Source organism: Mesoplodon mirus (genome assembly GCF_964341445.2).
Source record: "Mesoplodon mirus genome assembly, chromosome: 2".
Taxonomy (NCBI): domain Eukaryota; kingdom Metazoa; phylum Chordata; class Mammalia; order Artiodactyla; family Ziphiidae; genus Mesoplodon; species Mesoplodon mirus.
The window spans coordinates 203,970,086-203,988,583 of record NC_138977.1 but is presented as its reverse complement, the minus strand read 5'-3'; the positions used below and the strand labels follow the sequence as shown (position 1 = coordinate 203,988,583).

Here is an 18,498-nt window from a genome sequence, read left to right as displayed (position 1 = left end):
CGTGAGCCACGGGCGTTGAGCCTGTGCGCCCGGAGCCTGTGCTCCGCAACGGGAGAGGCCACAACAGTGAGAGGCCTGCGTACCGCAAAAAAAAAAAAAAAAAAAAAAGATAGGGACATGACAAAGCTTTGTGAGCGACAGAGAAAAATGCTCCAGAGGTGGCATGGTGTAAGCTAGGAGAAACTCCTAGTTTTAAGTGTGGGAATTAGAAGAAATTCTTACATTTTCTCTTTCTTGGTACCTGAATACCTGAAATTAATGGAGTTCCTGAGTTTGAAGCTCAGCAGATGGCTGAGAAACCAGAACATTTCTCTTGCCACAATAAGCCAGAAAACTTTCTTCAATTGTGAGTGGTTTTCATTTGTTTTCTTTTTTCTCTTCCATCCTAGTTAGTCTCTGACACCTAGTCAGACTCTCTTTGTCCTATTTACTACATGCCACTACTCAGTATCATGAGCGGCTACTTTAGAGGTCATGCAGAAGGAAGCCAATTTCATGATGATCTACAGTATAGAAGGTGACCCAGCTCCTTCTATGACACCAACTCTCCATGTTTCTCCCAATCAACACGGAAAATCCTATACTCTCAAGGGCTGTTGCCTGAGTCCTCTCTCACAGCCCTGCTGGACAGGGTCCTTTATTCAGGCCTCCAGGGTCCACAGAAGGACCTTTCCTTGTTCGGGAACTCCAGGACCTTCTCAGTGCTGTGTAGTGTTTCAGAGTTCCTAGTGAATGGCAGCCTTGCTCCCAACTCCTGGGGGTCTATTTCTTCTCCTCTTTCAGTAGTCTCTCTAGGTAAAGTGGTTTAAGCGCTACTGATCTTTTTAGCTCTTATCCTCTGAGCTTGAATGAAGTAGCAAAGTTAATTTTCTAAAAAGGTACGTACAAGTGACAGGTCCTTAGAACCACAGGCAGGGCCTCATAAGCCAGGCAATCAGAGGCACAAATCCTGATCTGGCAGCTGTGTGGGGCCAAACAAAAGGCTGGTCTTTGGAGTAGGATCTAAAATAACCCTAGATGCCTTGGGTCACAGGGCTGAGAGGTGGAGGGCAGTTCCTTCCAGAAGGGCAGCCTAAACAGAAGGTTGGCTCACTTAACAGACCTTGTCTTCCCCAGGACCCCTTCTTTAGAATCTCCTCCTTTCCTGGCCACCCTGGAGAAGACTGCAGGGAAATCTGCCAATCTCATCTCTTTTGCCTTCTGGCTTTCATACACTCCTTCCCGTTCCTATTCTCATGCCCACTGCAATCACCACCTCCAGCACTCTCTTTTCCCACCACAGGAAACTCCAGTGACCAGCTGGCCTGAGGTCTCCAATGACCAGCTTGTCTGCCAACCCCAGAAGGGGGAGAGAGTAACACTGACGAAAGAGCAGAGGGAAACGGCACAGAGGGCAGCTGCTGGAGGCCGTGAAGAGAGATGACCTGCAGGTGGTGCTCAGGGCAAGGCTGTAAGTAGCTGGGCCTGATTTTTGCTTAGGAGAAGTATGAAGCTAGGACTAGGGTGCCTGGAGAAGCTCATGCACCTAGAGAACCTAGCTGGCACCCAGGATACGTGCTCCCAATCCTGAATGCTTCAACTAAGCAAATCCAACTTTCTAGAAAAGATAAAGGGTTTTCTTGCCTTGAACTGAAGGTCATTTTCCTTTCTTGCTAGCTACAGCCTGAGCTTCCTCTTTTCCTGTCTCCCTACTTAGAAACAAGGACAGCTGCCTGTGTTCTATGTTCCTCACCCTTGCACATGGGCAGACAACAGGGGAAAAAAATTCGGTATTCTAAGTGACAAAACCAACTATAAAGGAATCCAAAAAAGACACCATAAACTAATTCAGAGATAAACAATAGACTGGATAAAATATCTGGACTAGATTGGGAGAAAATATTTGTAATACTGTGATAGACAATAGGTTAATATACACTATACAAAGAACTACAAATTGATAAGAAAAACAAAAACAACTCAATAAAATAATAGGCAAAGGAGAATAAGTTCAAATGTTCAGCCTCAAGGAAATAAAAACAACAAAATACCAGTTTTCACCCATCAAATTAGCACAAATAAAGAATATCGATAATATTCAGGGCTGGTGACAGAGTGGGGAAATGGAAACTCTCAAACCTACTGTTGGATGTGCAAATGATTTTAATCTTTTGGGAAAGCAAACTGGTAGTACATATAAAAATGTAATTTGCACATGGCCTTTAAACCAGAAATTTCAAGTTCAGGAATCTGTCATACAAAAGGAAAATTAATAATAAAGACATATGAACAAGGATGCTTATTTCAGCATTATTACTAATGGCCTGGGGCTTCCCTGGTGGCACAGTGGTTAAGAATCCGCCTGTCAATGCAAGAGACACGGGTTTGAGCCCCTGGTCCGGGAAGATCCCACATGCCGCAGAGCAACTAAGACCGTGCGCCACAACTACTGAGCCTGCGCTCTACAGCCTTCGAGCCACAGCTACTGAAGCCCGCGCACCTAGTACCTGTGCTCCGCAACAAGAGAAGCCACCGCAATGAGAAGCCCGCACACCGCAATGAGGAACCTGCGCACCGCAGCGAAGCGTAACCGCCACTCGCCGCAACTAGAAAAAGCCCACACACAGCAAAGAAGACCCAACGCAGCCAAAAATAAATAAATAAATAAATAGATTTATTTATTTAAAAAATAATAATGGCTTAAAATAAGTAACAACCTAAATATTAAATATTACTCAATAAGAGAATGATTGAGTGAACTGTATTATATCTATACTAGGGAAATTATACAGCTACCAAAAAGAAAAAAAAAAATCTTGCCAGGGACTGAGGGGCAGGGGAAATGCTGTATTATTGCTTAATGATTAGAATTTCTTTTTTGGCGTGATGAAAAAGTTTGAGAAATAGATGGTGGTAATAGTTGCACAACACTGTGAATGTAATTAATGTCACTGAATTATACACTTTAAAATTATTAAAATGACAAATTTTATATTATGTATATTTTATCACAGTAAAAAAAGAACATACAAACTTCCAGGTATAAGATTAATAAGTTCTGGGGATGTAGTGTACAGCATGATGACTACAGTTAACAATACTGTAATTGTATGTTTGAAAGTTGCTAAGAGAGATCTTAAAAGTTCTCATCACACACAGAGAAAAGTTTGTTTCTATGTGAGGCAATGGATTTAACTAAACTTATTATGTTTATCATCTTGCGACATATGCACATATCAAATCTTTACACTGTATACCTTAAACTGATACAATGTTATATACCTCAAAAAAACTGGAGGGAAAAGAATAAATCAGATGGATAATTATATCATGTACACCTAAGTTAATACTATTAAATGAGAAAATACGTAGCACATAATCCTATTTTTATTTCTTTTTTAAAAGAGGTGGAACTTTATATACATTTATACACATGTAGAAAAAGGTATAGGAAGGGCTTCCCTGGTGGCGCAGTGGTTGAGAGTCCGCCTGCCGATGCAGGGGACACGAGTTCGTGCCCCGGTCCAGGAAGATCTCATATGCCACGGAGCGGCTGGGCCTGTGAGCCATGGTCGCTGAGCCTGCGCGTCTGGAGCCTATGCTCCGCAACGGGAGAGGCCACAACAGTGAGAGGCCCGCGTACCGCAAAAAAAAAAAAAAAAAGGTATAGGAAGGTTCAAACCTGCCTGTTAATATTATTTACCTGAAGAAGGAGGAGAAACATTGAGAGAGAGAGACCATTAACTTTTCTTTTAGACACCTCTTCATTGTTTATCTTCTTAAAATAAGCATGCATTATATTTGAAAAATAACTTAAAAAATAAACCAAAATAAATCAAACCTCCAAGGGCACTATACCCTTAACTGCCTCCAGAGCACAAAGAAATCAGAGTCCCAAGGAAACCTCTCATTCCCCACTCTGCACAACCTGAGTCAATTAGTGTGATGAGTAACCAATAAACAATCCTATTTCTCGTCTACAAGGAAAGGGATGGCTGGGAAAAACTTTCCAGTATCACCAGCTCATTGCCTAAAGCCTGACCACTCCAGGAGAGGCAAGAAATGAAGAGCTGTGGTCATCCAACAAAGTCTGAGCTCTTACCTATGAGCGCATAGGACAGGAACTTGTTGACAGAGGTGAGTGCTAGTCCAGTGATAGGGCCAGTGGTATCTTCAGAGCGAATTACTTCCAGAAATGGACGAAGGAACACGTTGGGCTCAATTTCTGAGAGTTCTGCAAGAAAAGAAATGAGAATAAAGAGGCCATCTTACAAAAAGCTAAACCCTAGAAAAAGGCCCTTCTTAACTGTGCCATGAGGCTAGAGTTCTTAGTTGCTTGGGACAATCTTCCTCCCTCTGGATTATCTTGAATCAAACCCCAAACACTATGTCATTTTATCTGCAAAATTTTTAGTTTGTATCTCTAAAAGATGAAAAAGCTTAAAAAACCCACAGTATCATTACTATGCTTAAAAATTAACAATAAAATGGTTAAGATGGTAAATTTTATGCTTTTAATATACTTATGTATGTATACATATTTTTAAACCACAATTTAAAAATTAACAGTAATTCTTTAATATCAACAAATATTGCTGGGTCAATTATCCATGTCCATTTCACCACCTTCCCTTGGGGGGTGCACAGGTAAACCTCATCTTGAGTACAGCCAACGTGGCCAAAGAGATCCCAGGATGAGCTGCTTGCTGTCTTAGGTCTTTTGTTGTTATAGGTAAGGTCACTTCTCTTAGAGATAAAGAATGCAGCACATTACAGGAAGTTGAGGGGGAAACTTGAGGTTTATAGTCCCTTGCTGAAAAATAAGCTCAAAAAGAACAAAAGGCTGTGTTGGAGACAGTTTATAATCTTGCAAAGGTCCTAACCACTCTCTAGTCTCCTTTCTGTCTACAGTAAGCAGAGGGCTAACTGCCTTGAGATGCAGAGGCAATTCATAATCTTTATTTTACAGATGAGAAAAATAAGGCTCAGATAAGACACATGATTGGCTCCAAATCACACAGCTAATAAGAAGCAGAGCTGGGATTTGAACCCGGTCTATACATATGGTTCTAAAACTTGTAAAACCATTATATATCTATTCTACCTAATTATCAGCACATACTCCTAAATTTAGAAGGTTTCATTCCAGGTCTAAGAAGCTACTTTATACTGGACTTGCTCTGTACCCTACTATGCCCAGGGTTTAAGTTTTGTTTTTCTGCTGTGCTTTCATATCTCAGACACTAGCTCCCTAAAAGGCTTCCTAAATAGGCCAGAAAGATTCAGGGACTGGATAAGGGCTGCCCCACCTTTAGAGACAAAAGGAAGCTGGGTTTCCTAAGCACCTTCATTTTCATGCAAATGCAGGGAGCTTCCCACTCAATTCCTACCACCCTCCTCTTTGGGTAAACATTCCCTGGCCCCGCTGCTCCTCAGATTAATGCTTTAATTAATTGGCAGATTGGGTAGCATTTTCCAAGCTTGTCTGTACAGTGATCACATCAGCTGTATAAAACCTGCTTCTCATCCCCCACTACCCCCCCTAGAGATGTACAATCTGCAGAAAAAACCTAGAGAAAAACCTTTGTGTGTGTTTAAGATGGTAAAGGGTTGAGACGTAAGGAATAGATATATTTGGGAAAGCTGAAATAAAATACCTTTAAAAAGCACATTGAAAAAACTAAAGTCATCTAGTCTTGCTGCTTTAGGAACACAACTGTATTACATACGATTTGGTCTGTCATTTAAAAAATAGTCAGGTTTGGTATATTTGAGATATGAAAGTGTTAGATGGAAGACAAATCTTTGAGAGGTGGGATAGGGAACAGATTTTCTGAGCATTCACCCAGTTGCTTTACCTATACTTGCTTCATAGTCAAAGACTAGGTCAATTTTACACCCACCGTTTGACACTTCCAGGGCCAAGTGCATTCTGCCTCTTTTTGTTTTTTAAATTTAATCTGGTAAAACTGACTCTTTTTGAGTCCTATAAATTTTAACCCACACATAGGGTGTGGGCTCTCAAAGCCAAATGACTTAATGTACCAAAGCAGTAGTTTCTCTGCTGTGTTCAGTGGGCTTGAAATTGATGGAAGTATGGTCTGTCTCTGCAGGGCTGCTTCAACTGAAGATTTCTTTTTCTTTTTTTTTTTCAAATAAATTTATTTATTTTTGGCTGCGTTGGGTCTTCATTGTTGCACGTGGGTTTTCTCTAGTTGCGGTGAGCTGGGGATACTCTTCGTTATGGTGCGCGGGCTTATTGCAGTGGCTTCTCTTGTTGCGGAGCACTGGCTCTAGGTGCGCAGGGTTCAGTAGTTGTGGCACGTGGGCTCAGTAGTTGTGGCTTGCAGGCTCTGGAGCGCAGGCTCACTAGTTGTGGCACACGGGCTTAGTTACTCCACAGCATGTGGAGTCTCCCCGGACCAGGGCTCAAACCCGTGTCCCCTGCATTGGCAGACGGATTCTTAACCACTGTGCCACCAGGGAAGCCCCTAACCTTCTGCTTCTTAAGAGGAAAGAGTTCAACATGGCATTGAGAGACTTGGAGGGGACAGGAGTGATACTATACAGAGGCTTGGACGAAGTCCCACAGAAAACTCTCTGGATGCTCTGGATGTGACCCTCACATAATATACAATCCAGTCAATGGACAAGGAATCATTAGTCTCACTCCTACTAATAACCAGGCAGGCATATGATACCCAAGCTTATCTGTCAAATTAGATAGTTGGAATCTGACTGTTAAAATACATTCATTCCAGCACTTCCATTCTGTGAGTCAATACTTTATGGAAACTTAGTGATGGAAAACTAGAAGGGCTGGACTTTTTTTCCTTTTTAAAAATTCATTTATTTTATTTATTTATTTTTGGCTGCGTTGGGTCTTCGTTGCTGCAGGTGGGCTTTTCTCTAGTTGCAGCAAGCAGGAGCTACTCTTCGTTGCAGTGCGCGGGGGCTACTCTTCGTTGCGGTGCGCAGGCTTCTCATTGCGGTGGCTTCTCTTGTGGCGGAGCACGGGCTCTAGGCACGTGGGCTTCAGTAGTTGTGGCACATGGGTGCCATAGTTGTGGCTCGCGGGCTCTAGAGCACAGGCTCAGTAGTTGTGGCGCACGGGCTTAGCTGTTCCGTGGCATGTGGGATCTTCCCGGACCAGGGCTTGAACACGTGTCCCCTGCACTGGCAGGCAGATTCTTAAACGCTGCACAACCAGGGAAGCCCAAGGGCTGGACTTTTTAATGAGCCCACCAAGAACCTTCACTTTCACCCTCACTCCCCTACCCCTCCAAAAAAAGAGGATGATGGTATATAAAATTAACTTTCCCAAGAGAATTTGGTCTAGGCAGAACTGGAGTTTTGCCCTCTAGGTTCAACTGCAGATTCAACTCTACTGCTTCCTACGAATCCAGAAAAGAAAAATTTCTGGTGTTCTACCTCCTGGCTTAGCCTGCCTGGGGACAGAGGTTCAACTGTCTACATCTTCTTTGGAAGAGTAAGAAGAGCTGCCCGAGTCCTTCAGGGAAAAGATGCCATGATGCTGCTCATAGTGAGCAGGCTGAGTAATTTCACAACCAAGGAGACATCTGACACCCCTGCCAAGCAGCCAAAATTCCCGCCCTGGAAGGCTTTCAACCTCAAGGCACAAACAGTTCAGTAAACAGAGAGTGCAGATCAGGTAGAGGGGTGCTCTGAAGGTGACTGATTCATGTTCTAAGATGGGAAGTAAAAAAAAGGAATGGGTACAAGAAGGAGGGGAAATTCAACTCCCACTGGAGAAAGAACACTTGGGATCCTTCTAGGACTAGGCCACCTGCTGCTAAAATCAAGTCCAGGTCCAACTTCTGGCTAGTCAGTGCCCAATAAGAATAATCACAACAAGACTTATTAAACGATTTCTGGAGAAGCTGTAGGTCACTTCAACACAAAGCAAAGTGAAGCTCTTCAGAGGTTTCTTGGCGGTGTTCTGCTCATACTCTGCTCAACATCAGTGAACAGGGCTCTCAACTCCCTATATTGTGACATTAAAACAGGTAAGTCTCAAAGTGACTTTTGGCCTAAAGTCAGGTTGAGAATCTGCAGATGTCCCCCAAGTCTCCTATCTTCTCAGATGATGAGGTCACCTGTCCAAAAGGAGATGAATACTGACATGTTTTCTTTTTTCACATCAGAGCTGCCACCTTCTCTGACAATCTATGTCAAAGGCCTCAACATGTGGCATCATGCACTGCCCTTAGACAAAAGGGAACAATCTCTTCTCAGCACACAGGGGAGCAGTCACCATCCTCCCAGGAGGCTTGTGTTCTCCAGCCTGCAGCAGCCTTTTCTCATTTGGCCAACATTGGACTGGCACATTCCTGAGCCAAAATGCACACATAAGCTGCTTTCCCTGGTAGCAAGCTCTTTACTCCTGAGTGACTCTTATCAGGGGCGGTTGGGCATTCTCAATTGGATTACGCTGACAAGGAAAAAGTCCTGTGGTATATTATTTCAACACCATTTGGCTTCAGAAATGCTTGTCTCGACCCTTTTGCCCTCAGAGGCTACTTCTCCCTTCTTGCTTTCTAGAGGGTCACCAGCCTGCTCCCATCCTAGCTCTTCATCCTGCAAATATTGGCTCATGTTCCTGGAGACAGAATATCATCATTCACAAGGTAAATCATGTATTAACAGACTAATAAATCAGAGCATGATAAAAATATAAGTCTAGTTCATTTACCCCACTTGACATTTCTGTATCCAGAGACACATTACAGAATTTTTTGAGCATAAAAAGCTCTTTGGTTTTGGGCTTTTATGTCTATGCCTCCACATTCCATTTTAGGAGAAAGTGTTAGGTCCTCATATTCCCGCCCCCCTTTTTTTTGGCCGAGTCATGGGGCATGCAGGATCTTAGTTCCCCAACCATGGATTGAACCAGCATCCCCTGCAGTGGAAGCTCGGAGCCTTAACCACTGGACCACCAGGGAAGTCCAGGTCCTCATATTCTACTTCTTTGACTATGCTATATCTAGGAATACTTCTTGTAAAAGTCAAAGTAAGATTGAGAATGAGCTGCAAATGGAATTTTTGAAATACTGTTCTGTAGGAAAGAGCTGTGCTCTTCTTGGTCACTACAGGACATCAGGAGTAGTGGTCCAAAGGATGAGACAAACTAAACTTTGGTGTAGCCAGAAGCCTCTGGAATATCTGCCACACCTTTATTTCCAGCCTTGAATGGTCAGGTGGGGATTTAGGCTTGATTTCATGAACTGGCTTGAGAGATGGCTGCCAAAGGGCAGCTCTCAGAAAATTATCTAGTCCAGGCTTAAGGGTTAAACCCAGACAAGCCTTTGCAACCCTGCCCTATACAACAGGAGAAATGAAAAAAGAAATGCACTATGCCCAGTCTTGGTCTGTCACTAATTATGCGACCTTGGGCAAACACTTCCGTTCTTTGGGCCATAGTTTCCTCATCCACAGGGTTTTCCTGGGGAAGATGGTGGTGGTAGTACACAGTTTAATGAAATTCTTTAAGGCTCCCTTCAGATCCCCCAAATTTATTCTAAACGCAAAGTACAGTTTGGGAGTAAATAAGCATGAATGCAGACAGTCTGTTACAAAGGTAGCCTGGGGGAAAAGCAAGCCCAGTTTGTTTGTCTAAGCTCCTGACAGTGGATCCTCTTTTTTCAGCTCTCACCCAATAGTTTCCCAGATCTGTTTCCTATTCTCAAACAAATGCTTAGTTTCTCAAAGTGCCTTTAGACTGCAGTGGGGATAAGGAAGGGGATTGTCTTTGATATTATGACCCTTTAAGAAACAAAGTATGGTGATAACTTAATCACTACCACACCCAGGTACAAGGTGAGTTCATGGGTCCACCTAGGGCCTGCAGTAGGAGATAATGATACAAACCACCTTGCACCAAGAAAGGCAAATTATTTTCTAACACTTGGTCCTTTAAAAACCCTTTGAGAAGTATTCATTTTTCAGGCTGATTTCTCCCTCAAAGGCCAACCCAACCTGTTCTTATGAATCAAAAAACCAAACCTTAACTTTTACTCTAATTAAACATAAGCAAATCCTGAACTTACACATCTTGGGGTCTTACTGAAAGTCTGAAAATCCCAAGGATTAGAAATCATAATTTTATATCTTCCCTGAGCTGTCTTAGATAAGTAATTTGTAGAAGGTCATGTTCATGAGGTCCCAACCTAAGCCAGAGATGACATAAAAACTCCTCTCCTCCTCCGTAGATATCTGGCCCCCAAATGTTCAAGATGACCAGAAAGAAAAAGGTTTTCGGCATTTACATATGTTCTCTGGCTCAAACACCTTTTCAGGACCTGGGCTACCTCTGTCCCTATAGCAGGTCCGTCTCTCCTAAGAGAGAGGATAGAAAGAAGATGTATTTTTTTCAGATTGAAATCTCTGATATTGTATAGAGCCCATAGCAGGCTGCCTTCAGGCTGCTCCTGAAATTCTCACTTTTTTTTTGTGGTATGCGGGCCTCTCACTGTTGTGGCCTCTCCCGTTGCGGAGCACAGGCTCCGGACGCGCAGGCTCAGCGGCCATGGCTCACGGGCCTAGCCGCTCCGCGGCATGTGGGATCTTCCTGGACCAGGGGACGAACCGGTGTCCCCTGCATCAGCAGGCAGACTCTCAACCACTGCGCCACCAGGGAAGCCCTGAAATCCTCACTTTTATAATCTCCTCCTTGTTGAGTAGGACCACCCTAGTTTGCCTGGTATCAGATTTAGCCTACACTTTCAGAAGATAAGACAGGGACTTAAAGGCAGCATACACGTGGGAAAATAGTTTGTTTACTGCATGACTTTCTCCAATATGATACATAATCCTGATTGGAAGAGAAATGAGCTTCCCACCTTGGGCTCGCGGGCTCTAGAAAAAATGGGCATTTCTGCTAAACAGCCAGTTTAGCTTGCTGCTAGGAGCTGCTATCTACCACCCTACAAGAAGAATCCCATTCCATTGCTCAGGACAACAACCTTAATTGGCCTCTGACATCAGCAACAGCTACATACTAAACTAATTATCATATGTAGGTTATTTATTTTATCTTCCAGTAACCCTGAGAAATAGTATTACTGTTCCCATTTTATAGGTAAGAACACCAAGGCTCTATGAGGTAAGTGACTTGCCCAAGGTCATGCAGTAAGTGGAAGAGGTAGAATTTAAATCTGGGTCTGTTCTGGATTATGTTCTTAAATATTATACTATGCTATTGCTATGGGTTTACTATTAGATATATTAACTGCATGACATGGATGGCAAATAAAAATTTAAGACTTAACTATCCTAGAATTAAAGTTTCTTCTGCACCCATCCTCTTCCTAGCCAATGACTAAACACTGTTAGTTACTGATTTTAGTACTGCCATACAAATTAAGCTTCAGGTTTGCCCACGTTCCTTCCTAATCCAAGAGGGAAGAATGAGGCCCCTTTAACAAGGCTGGCAGGGCTAAATGAGGCCCATAGGGACCTCAAACATATCGCAGAGGCCCGAGGATAGACTGATCCATCTGTCTTACTGAGAGCACAAGTTTGATGCGTATCAACTCTAAACACCAGTTCTCTTCCTTCTAGAGGAAACTGGCACATATTGAAAGGAAAGCAATTAGGCTGTAACATACAGGCAAACCAGAGCTGCTGTGGTCCTTTACTCTACCTTGCCGTTTTCTGCATTCATTGTATAAGACCAAGACCAGGGGGCTTCCCTGGTGGCGCAGTGGTTAGGAGTCAGCCTGCCAATGCAGGGGACACGGGTTCGAGCCCTGGTCCAGGAGGATCCCACATGCCACAGAGCAACTGGGCTCATGTGCCACAATTACTGAGCCTGCGCTCTGGAGCCCACAAGCCACAAGTACTGAAGCCCGTGCACCTGCAGCCTGAGCTGCACAACGAAGAGTAGCCCCCGCTTGATGCAACTAGAGAAAGCCGCGCAGCAACAAAGGCCCAATGCAGCCCAAAATAAATAATAAATAAATTAAAAAAAAAAAGACCAAGATCAAACTTAAGCAGGCAATTTGAAAGCCCAGGAGAAATTAAAAACTCCTGTTGCTATACTTTTTAAAACAGGACATTCACCCCAGCTTTATGCAGTCATTACACTTGGAGCAACTTTTTCAATCCAAATTCCCCTCATAGTCTAGTAAAATATTTCACTGTTCGATGGCAGCAAGAAGACAATTATAGGTTTATCACCAATTACCACCCTGTCAGGTCTCCTTTAGGGGCCCTGAAGGGAAGTAAAAGGAAATAAAAAAGAACTAATTTCTGAATTGACATTAACAAAGTCTACAGATGATGGAAAAGACTGAAGGGTTAATAGCCAAAGCTTTTGGAGATGAGTAAGAGAATCCCTAAAGAATATCAATTATGGGACTAGTAAGCAACTCTCCCTGTTCCTTAAGTGTACAGAATCCTATTTATTCACATTTATCCAGAAGCTGGAAATGCTTTTTTACAGCAGCATATCACAAATTCTTAGTGACAATTAAGTCTGAGGAATCTTATTCAGCCTCAGACACCCTTTGTGTTAACAAGCTCAAGAAGTTTATGATAAGAGACATTTCCCATCTCATTGATGAGGAAACAAAGGCATCAAAAATATAACCAGTAAGGGCCAGGACAAGTACCCTAACCACTTGCCACTGCTGCCTCTAAACACATGACTGTAAGCTGGAGAATGAACAAATAAAGTTTATAGGAGCAGCAGTACTCTAAGAAGTCATATGTTATTTGCTCTTAAAGGTGCCCAGAGAACCTTCAAAACAGCTGAATCTAGAGGAGCAATCCTGAAAGGGTTGGGAAACAACTTTAGAAAACATAGGACAGAACCCGGGTTCAGCCAACACCTGTTTCCCCAACAATATCTGTCTCTCTCTGTCTCTCATTTTATCCCAACCACACACAATACAAAAGCTGTATTATTCTGGTAAAGTTGCATTCCAGCCCAGAATGCGCAGTTAATGTTTTTTACAGCCCACATGCCTCCTTGTGATGGATGGCCATTTTATAATGAAAAACTTTATGCTCAATCAACTTACAAATAATGAGTGTTCCATTACATTGCATTAAAAACAAACCCAAAATCAGAAAGACCCAGAAAGAAACAAGGAATAGGAACAAAGGTGATTGCTGGAAAGTGAGGAGGAACTCAAGAGAATTCTCTGTAACTCCTTCAATCCTAAAGAAGATACAGTCCTAAGGAGAATTTGGTATCAAAAAAGGCATTAATTTCAACAAATGCTGTTGGGACAACTGAACATCCATACGCCAAAAAAACCCTCTACTTTCATCTAAACCTCACGTTACATAAAAATTAACTAAAAATAGATCATAGATGTAAATGAAAAGCATAAATCTGCATACCTTTTAGAAGAAAATATAGGAGAAATCTTTGTGACCTGGGATTAGGCAAAGAGTACTTAGATATGACACCAAAAGCACAGTGCACAAAAGAAACAAATTGGTACACTGGACTTCATCAGACATAAAAATGTCGGGGCTGCCCTGGTGGCACAGTGGTTGAGAGCCCGCCTGCTGATGCAGGGGACGCAGGTTCGTGCCCCGGTCCGGGAGGATCCCACGTGCCGCGGAGCGGCTGGGCCGGTGAGCCATGGCCGCTGAGCCTGCGCGTCCGGAGCCTGTGCTCCGCAACGGGAGAGGCCACAGCAGTGAGAGGCCCGCGTACCGCAAAAAAATAAATAAATAAACAAATAAATAAATAATAAAATGTCTGCTCTAGAGACATACTAGAGAGATGTCTATCTCTAGAGAGATACGGTTAAGAGACTGAAAAAACAAGCTACTGAAAAAACAAGCCATAAAAATTGTATAATTATAATTGTGATTGTAAGAAAGGACTTGAATCCAGAATACACTTCTTTAAGTTTCTAAACTCAACAGTAGGAAAACAAACAACTCCATTAAAAAATGGGCAAAATGGGGCTTCCCTGGTGGCGCAGTGGTTGAGAGTCCGCCTGCCGATGCAGGGGACACGGGTTCGTGCCCCGGTCTGGGAGGATCCCACATGCCGCGGAGCGGCTGGGCCCGTGAGCCATGGCCGCTGGGCCTGCGCGTCCGGAGCCTGTGCTCCGCAGGGGGAGAGGCCACAGCAGTGAGAGGCCCGCCTACCGCAAAAAAAAAAAAAAAAAAAAAAAAAAAAATGGGCAAAAGACTTGAACAGATGCATCACCAAATGGTGTTCGATGTCACTGGCCATTAGGGAAATGCAAATTTAAACCACTTGAGGTACCACTACCTACCTACTAGGATGGCTTAAATAAAAGTACTGAAAATACCAAGCACTGGAGAGGATGTGGAGAAACTAGAATTCTCATTTCTGGGAATGTAATGTGGTATGGGACTCTGGATAACAGTTTGGCAGTTTCTTAAAAAGCTAAACATACACTTACTCTTTGACCCAGAAATCCCACTCCTGGGTGTTTATCCCAGAAAGATGAAAACCAATGTTCTTCACACAAAAACCTGTACACAAATGTCTGTAGCAGCTCTATTCATAATGGCCCCAAAATGGAGAAGCCAAACGTCCTTCAGCTAGTGGATGGATAAGCAAACTGTGGTACAGACATGCAATGGAATACTACTTGGCAATAGAAAGGGAAAAAACTATTGATCTGGGCAGCAGTTAGATGAATCTCAAAGGCATCATGCTGAGTGAAACAAATCAGTCTCAAAAGGTTACGTACTGTATGATTCCATTTATATGACCTTCTTGATAAAACTATGGTGAGAGAATAGATCAGTGGTTGACGGGAGTTAGGGGTAGAGGGATGGTGTGACCACAAAGGGATAATAGAGGGAGTTTTCTGGGGTGGTGAGACTGTTGTGTATTCCAATTGCCACAGTGGTTACATGGATCTATGTGTGTGTTAAAATTCACAGAACTGTATACTAAAAAAAGTCAATTTTACTATATGATAATGAAAAAATTTAAGTATTGAATCTTAATATACAAATCTCAGCCTAGTTCACACCAAGAATGGCATTCACATCATGCAGCCCAATAGCAGGCCCTGCCTTCTAAGACTGAGGTCTGAAGATACTGAGATTATGTTTAAGGGAATGTCCACCTATGAATGTGGACCTGAATTCAGAAACGCCCTTTCCCCTCAAGGGTTGTGGAAAGGCTAGACTGGCATGGGGAGCCCATTTCTTCTCTCCCTGGGCCCTTCTAACCAATAGTAGAAAGAATTTGTTATTGGAACTTGTTCTTTGAAATCTTGAGTTGAGGACTTCCCTGGTGGCGCAATGGTTAAGAATCCACCTGCCAGGGGCTTCCCTGGTGGCGCAGTGGTTAAGAATCCACCTGCCAGTGCAGGGGACACAGGTTCGAGCCCTGGTCCGGGAAGATCCCACATGCCGCGGAGCAGCTAAGCCCATGCGCCACAACTACTGAGCCTGCGCTCTAGAAGCCGCGAGCCACAACTACTGAGCCTGTGTGCCACAACTACTGAAGCCCATGTGCCTAGAGCCTGTGTTCTGCAACAAGAGAAGCCACCGCAGTGAGAAGCCCGTGCACCACAATGAAGAGTAGCCCCCACTCGCCTCAACTTGAGAAAGCCCGTGCGCAGCAACGAAGACCCAACACAGCCAAAAATAAATAAATAAATAAATAAATTAATTAATTGATTGATTGATTTTTTTAAAAAAAGAATCCACCTGCCAATGCAGGGGACACGGGTTCGACCCCTGATCCAGGGAGATGCCACATGCTGTGGATCAGCTAAGCCCATGTGCCACAACACTGAGCCTGTACTCCAGATCCCGCGAGCCACAACTACTGAGCCCACGTGCCACAACTACTGAAGCCTGCACACCTAGAGCCCGTGCTCTGCAACAAGAGAAGCCACTGCAATGAGAAGCCCACACACCGCAATGAAGAGTAGGCCCAGCTTGCCCCAACTAGAGAAAGCCCGCGCACAGCAACGAATACCCAACACAGCCATAAATAAATAAATAGATTTATTTAAAAAGAAAGAAAGAAATCTTCAGTTGAAGCAGCCGTGCAGAGACAGATCACACTTCCATCAATTTCAAGCCCACTGAACACAGTAGAGAAACTACTGCTTTGGTACATTAAGTCATTTGGCTTTGGGAACCCACACCCTAACCTTCCGTTCCTTGCTTTTAACCCTTGGCCCATGAGAATTAGTTCCCTAAGACCTAGGTAAGATAGAGGCATTAAAAATATAGAGGAAGAATTTTACCAGGGCATACTTTATTTCCCATAATATTTGACACAAAGGATACCAAATCCTACCTGGCTAAAGGCCCTTGGCAATATTAATGTTACTAAGGGAAGTGCTGATTTCTCCTGCATTCAGCTTCAAGGAGAAGAGATGGGGATAAAAAGCAAGGATGGGAAGGGACTTTCATCTGCCACAAAGACTAATGACCCCATGCTCAAGAAGCATTTGGGCCACCAAAGGCCCCTCTCCTACATGACGATGTTCATTTACCTGCTTCAAATGTATCAAAATGTATCAAGTCACAGTACATACATTATTACATAGCCATGTCCTGAAAAATCTCTAATCCAGCACCCATTAAATTAGGTCTGAATTCTGCTGGCCAAGCCCCAGCCTCTCAGGGGGCTGGCATCAAATAGGGAGGCTGGAGTAGGGTTTCAAACACCTGTTTCAGCCTTTTAAGTGTCTGATTCAGGCCACTGTGCTCTGGCAGCAGGGACCCTGATGATGTGGGTTCTCTTCTCCTGCCAAATCATCAACTTAAAGAGCCTAGCCCCCCAGAGGAGGAAAAGATAGACTGGTGCGGGGGTTACAGCCACTTTGAAGAAATGTTTCTTTTAAAGTTAAACACACATCTATGCTATGATCCAGCAATTTCACTCAAGTATTTATCCAAGAGAAACTAAAATATACGTTCACAAATAGACGTGTATTATGTTTATAGCAGCCTATTCATAACAGACAAAAACTGGAAACACTCCAAATGTTCTTCAATAAGAAAATGAGTAAATTCTCTTATGGTTTACCATACAGTTCAATATTACTCAGTAAAACAGAATGAATCAAAACCAAAAAAACCAGTGATACATGCAACATGGATGAATTCCAAAAACATGCTAAGTGAAAAGAAGCTAGGAACAAAAGAGAATATCCTATGTGATTCCATTTATAGGAAATCCAAAACCAAAACTAATGCATGGTAATAGAACACAGAAAGTGGTTTTGTGTATGTGTGTGTGGGTTAACTTAAATGGGGCATGAGGAAACTCTCTGGGATGATGAAAATGTTCTATATCTTTTTTTTTTTAAGGTGGTTACTGAATTTACACAATCATCAAAATTTATCAACTGAACACCTAAGGTCTGTGTATTTCACTGTATGTTAATTATACCTCAATTTAAAAAAAAAAGAGAACTGAGGGGGCCTGGGGTCAGCCTCTCCTACTTGGCATTATTTAGGAAAATGAAGATATAGAAGAGAAGAAACAAATTTGCTTCCCAACTCACCATTCTGGGAGCAGAGGCTCAACAGCCAGCTGAGCTGCCACCTCAGTAACCCTTGGGCAACCTTTTGGGAAAGAAGAGATTTTCAGGTGGTAACTGATATACGCTTAATGGGGCCCTGTTGTTCCCCAAAGGGGTGTCACTGAAATGTCTTCAACAGTGTTTACTTCCCCATTGTTAAAAGTATAATCAGGGTTTAATTTAGAAGAAAGTTCACATGTAACAAAAGTTAGGCCCTCAGTACTTAAAATTCAGGGACTTCCTTGGTGGTCCAGTGGTTAAGGCTCCGCGCTTCCACTGCAGGGGGCACGGGTTCAATCCCTGGTTGGGGAACTAAGATCCCGCAGGCTGCAAGGGTGCAGCCAAAAAAACCCAAAAAACAAAAAACAAAAAAAAACCATTCAGACGGTCTTAAAAAACCATTACATTATTATAACCATAGTAATAGACAAGTCAGAGCTCTAGTTCCAGAAATGTCACCACTCTGTCATGACACCTTACACAAGACATGACCTCTAAGCCACAGATCCTTCTCAATAAAATGGGCCTGGATGACCTCTATGTTTCACTTTAGCTCTGCCACTGTATGATTTTAATACTCTTATAAGTTCATATGACCACCAGGATCAGATGGGGAAGGCAAGCCTTGTAACCCTTCTCAGCATTGTTATAGAGACTCATCCTTTATTTTAATGAGGACACCCCCAGAGGGATTCTGCATTTCATGTGAAATGATTTCTCCCCTCTAACACACAGAGTTAGACTCAAAGAGAACAGCTTACAGCTTAGGATGTGAGGCACTGCTTACACGGCAAACCCAAGGTGGCACAGGATAAAAGAAGAGTAGGTATCCTCAAAATCCAGTGGGAAGATTGAAGAAGAAAACAAACATATATCAAGTGCCTCTTATATGCAAGGTATGCATTGTACTAGACTCCTCGCATACATCATCTTGTTTAATCCTCACAAGAACCCTGTAAGACAAGTTTTTAATCTCTAGTTTACAGATGAGAAATAGAGGTTC

General features: G+C 43.0%; 2 protein-coding genes across 14 annotated transcripts in view; one reads left to right on the top strand and one right to left on the bottom strand.

Annotated features, from left to right (window-relative positions):
• Positions 1-18,498, top strand: part of LOC309816317 (uncharacterized protein C10orf95 homolog) — a gene marked incomplete at its 5' end in the record, with an annotated part of 234,588 nt that overhangs the window by 78,889 nt on the left and 137,201 nt on the right. The gene's annotated exons all lie outside the window — the stretch shown is intronic.
• Positions 1-18,498, bottom strand: part of GBF1 (golgi brefeldin A resistant guanine nucleotide exchange factor 1) — a 123,836-nt gene that overhangs the window by 27,803 nt on the left and 77,535 nt on the right. For all 13 annotated transcript variants that reach the window (XM_082630279.1, XM_082630286.1, XM_082630282.1 and 10 more), the window contains exon 4: positions 4,082-4,213. In XM_082630279.1, the coding sequence (XP_082486405.1) occupies positions 4,082-4,213 (132 nt within the window). The remainder of the gene's footprint in view (positions 1-4,081; positions 4,214-18,498) is intronic.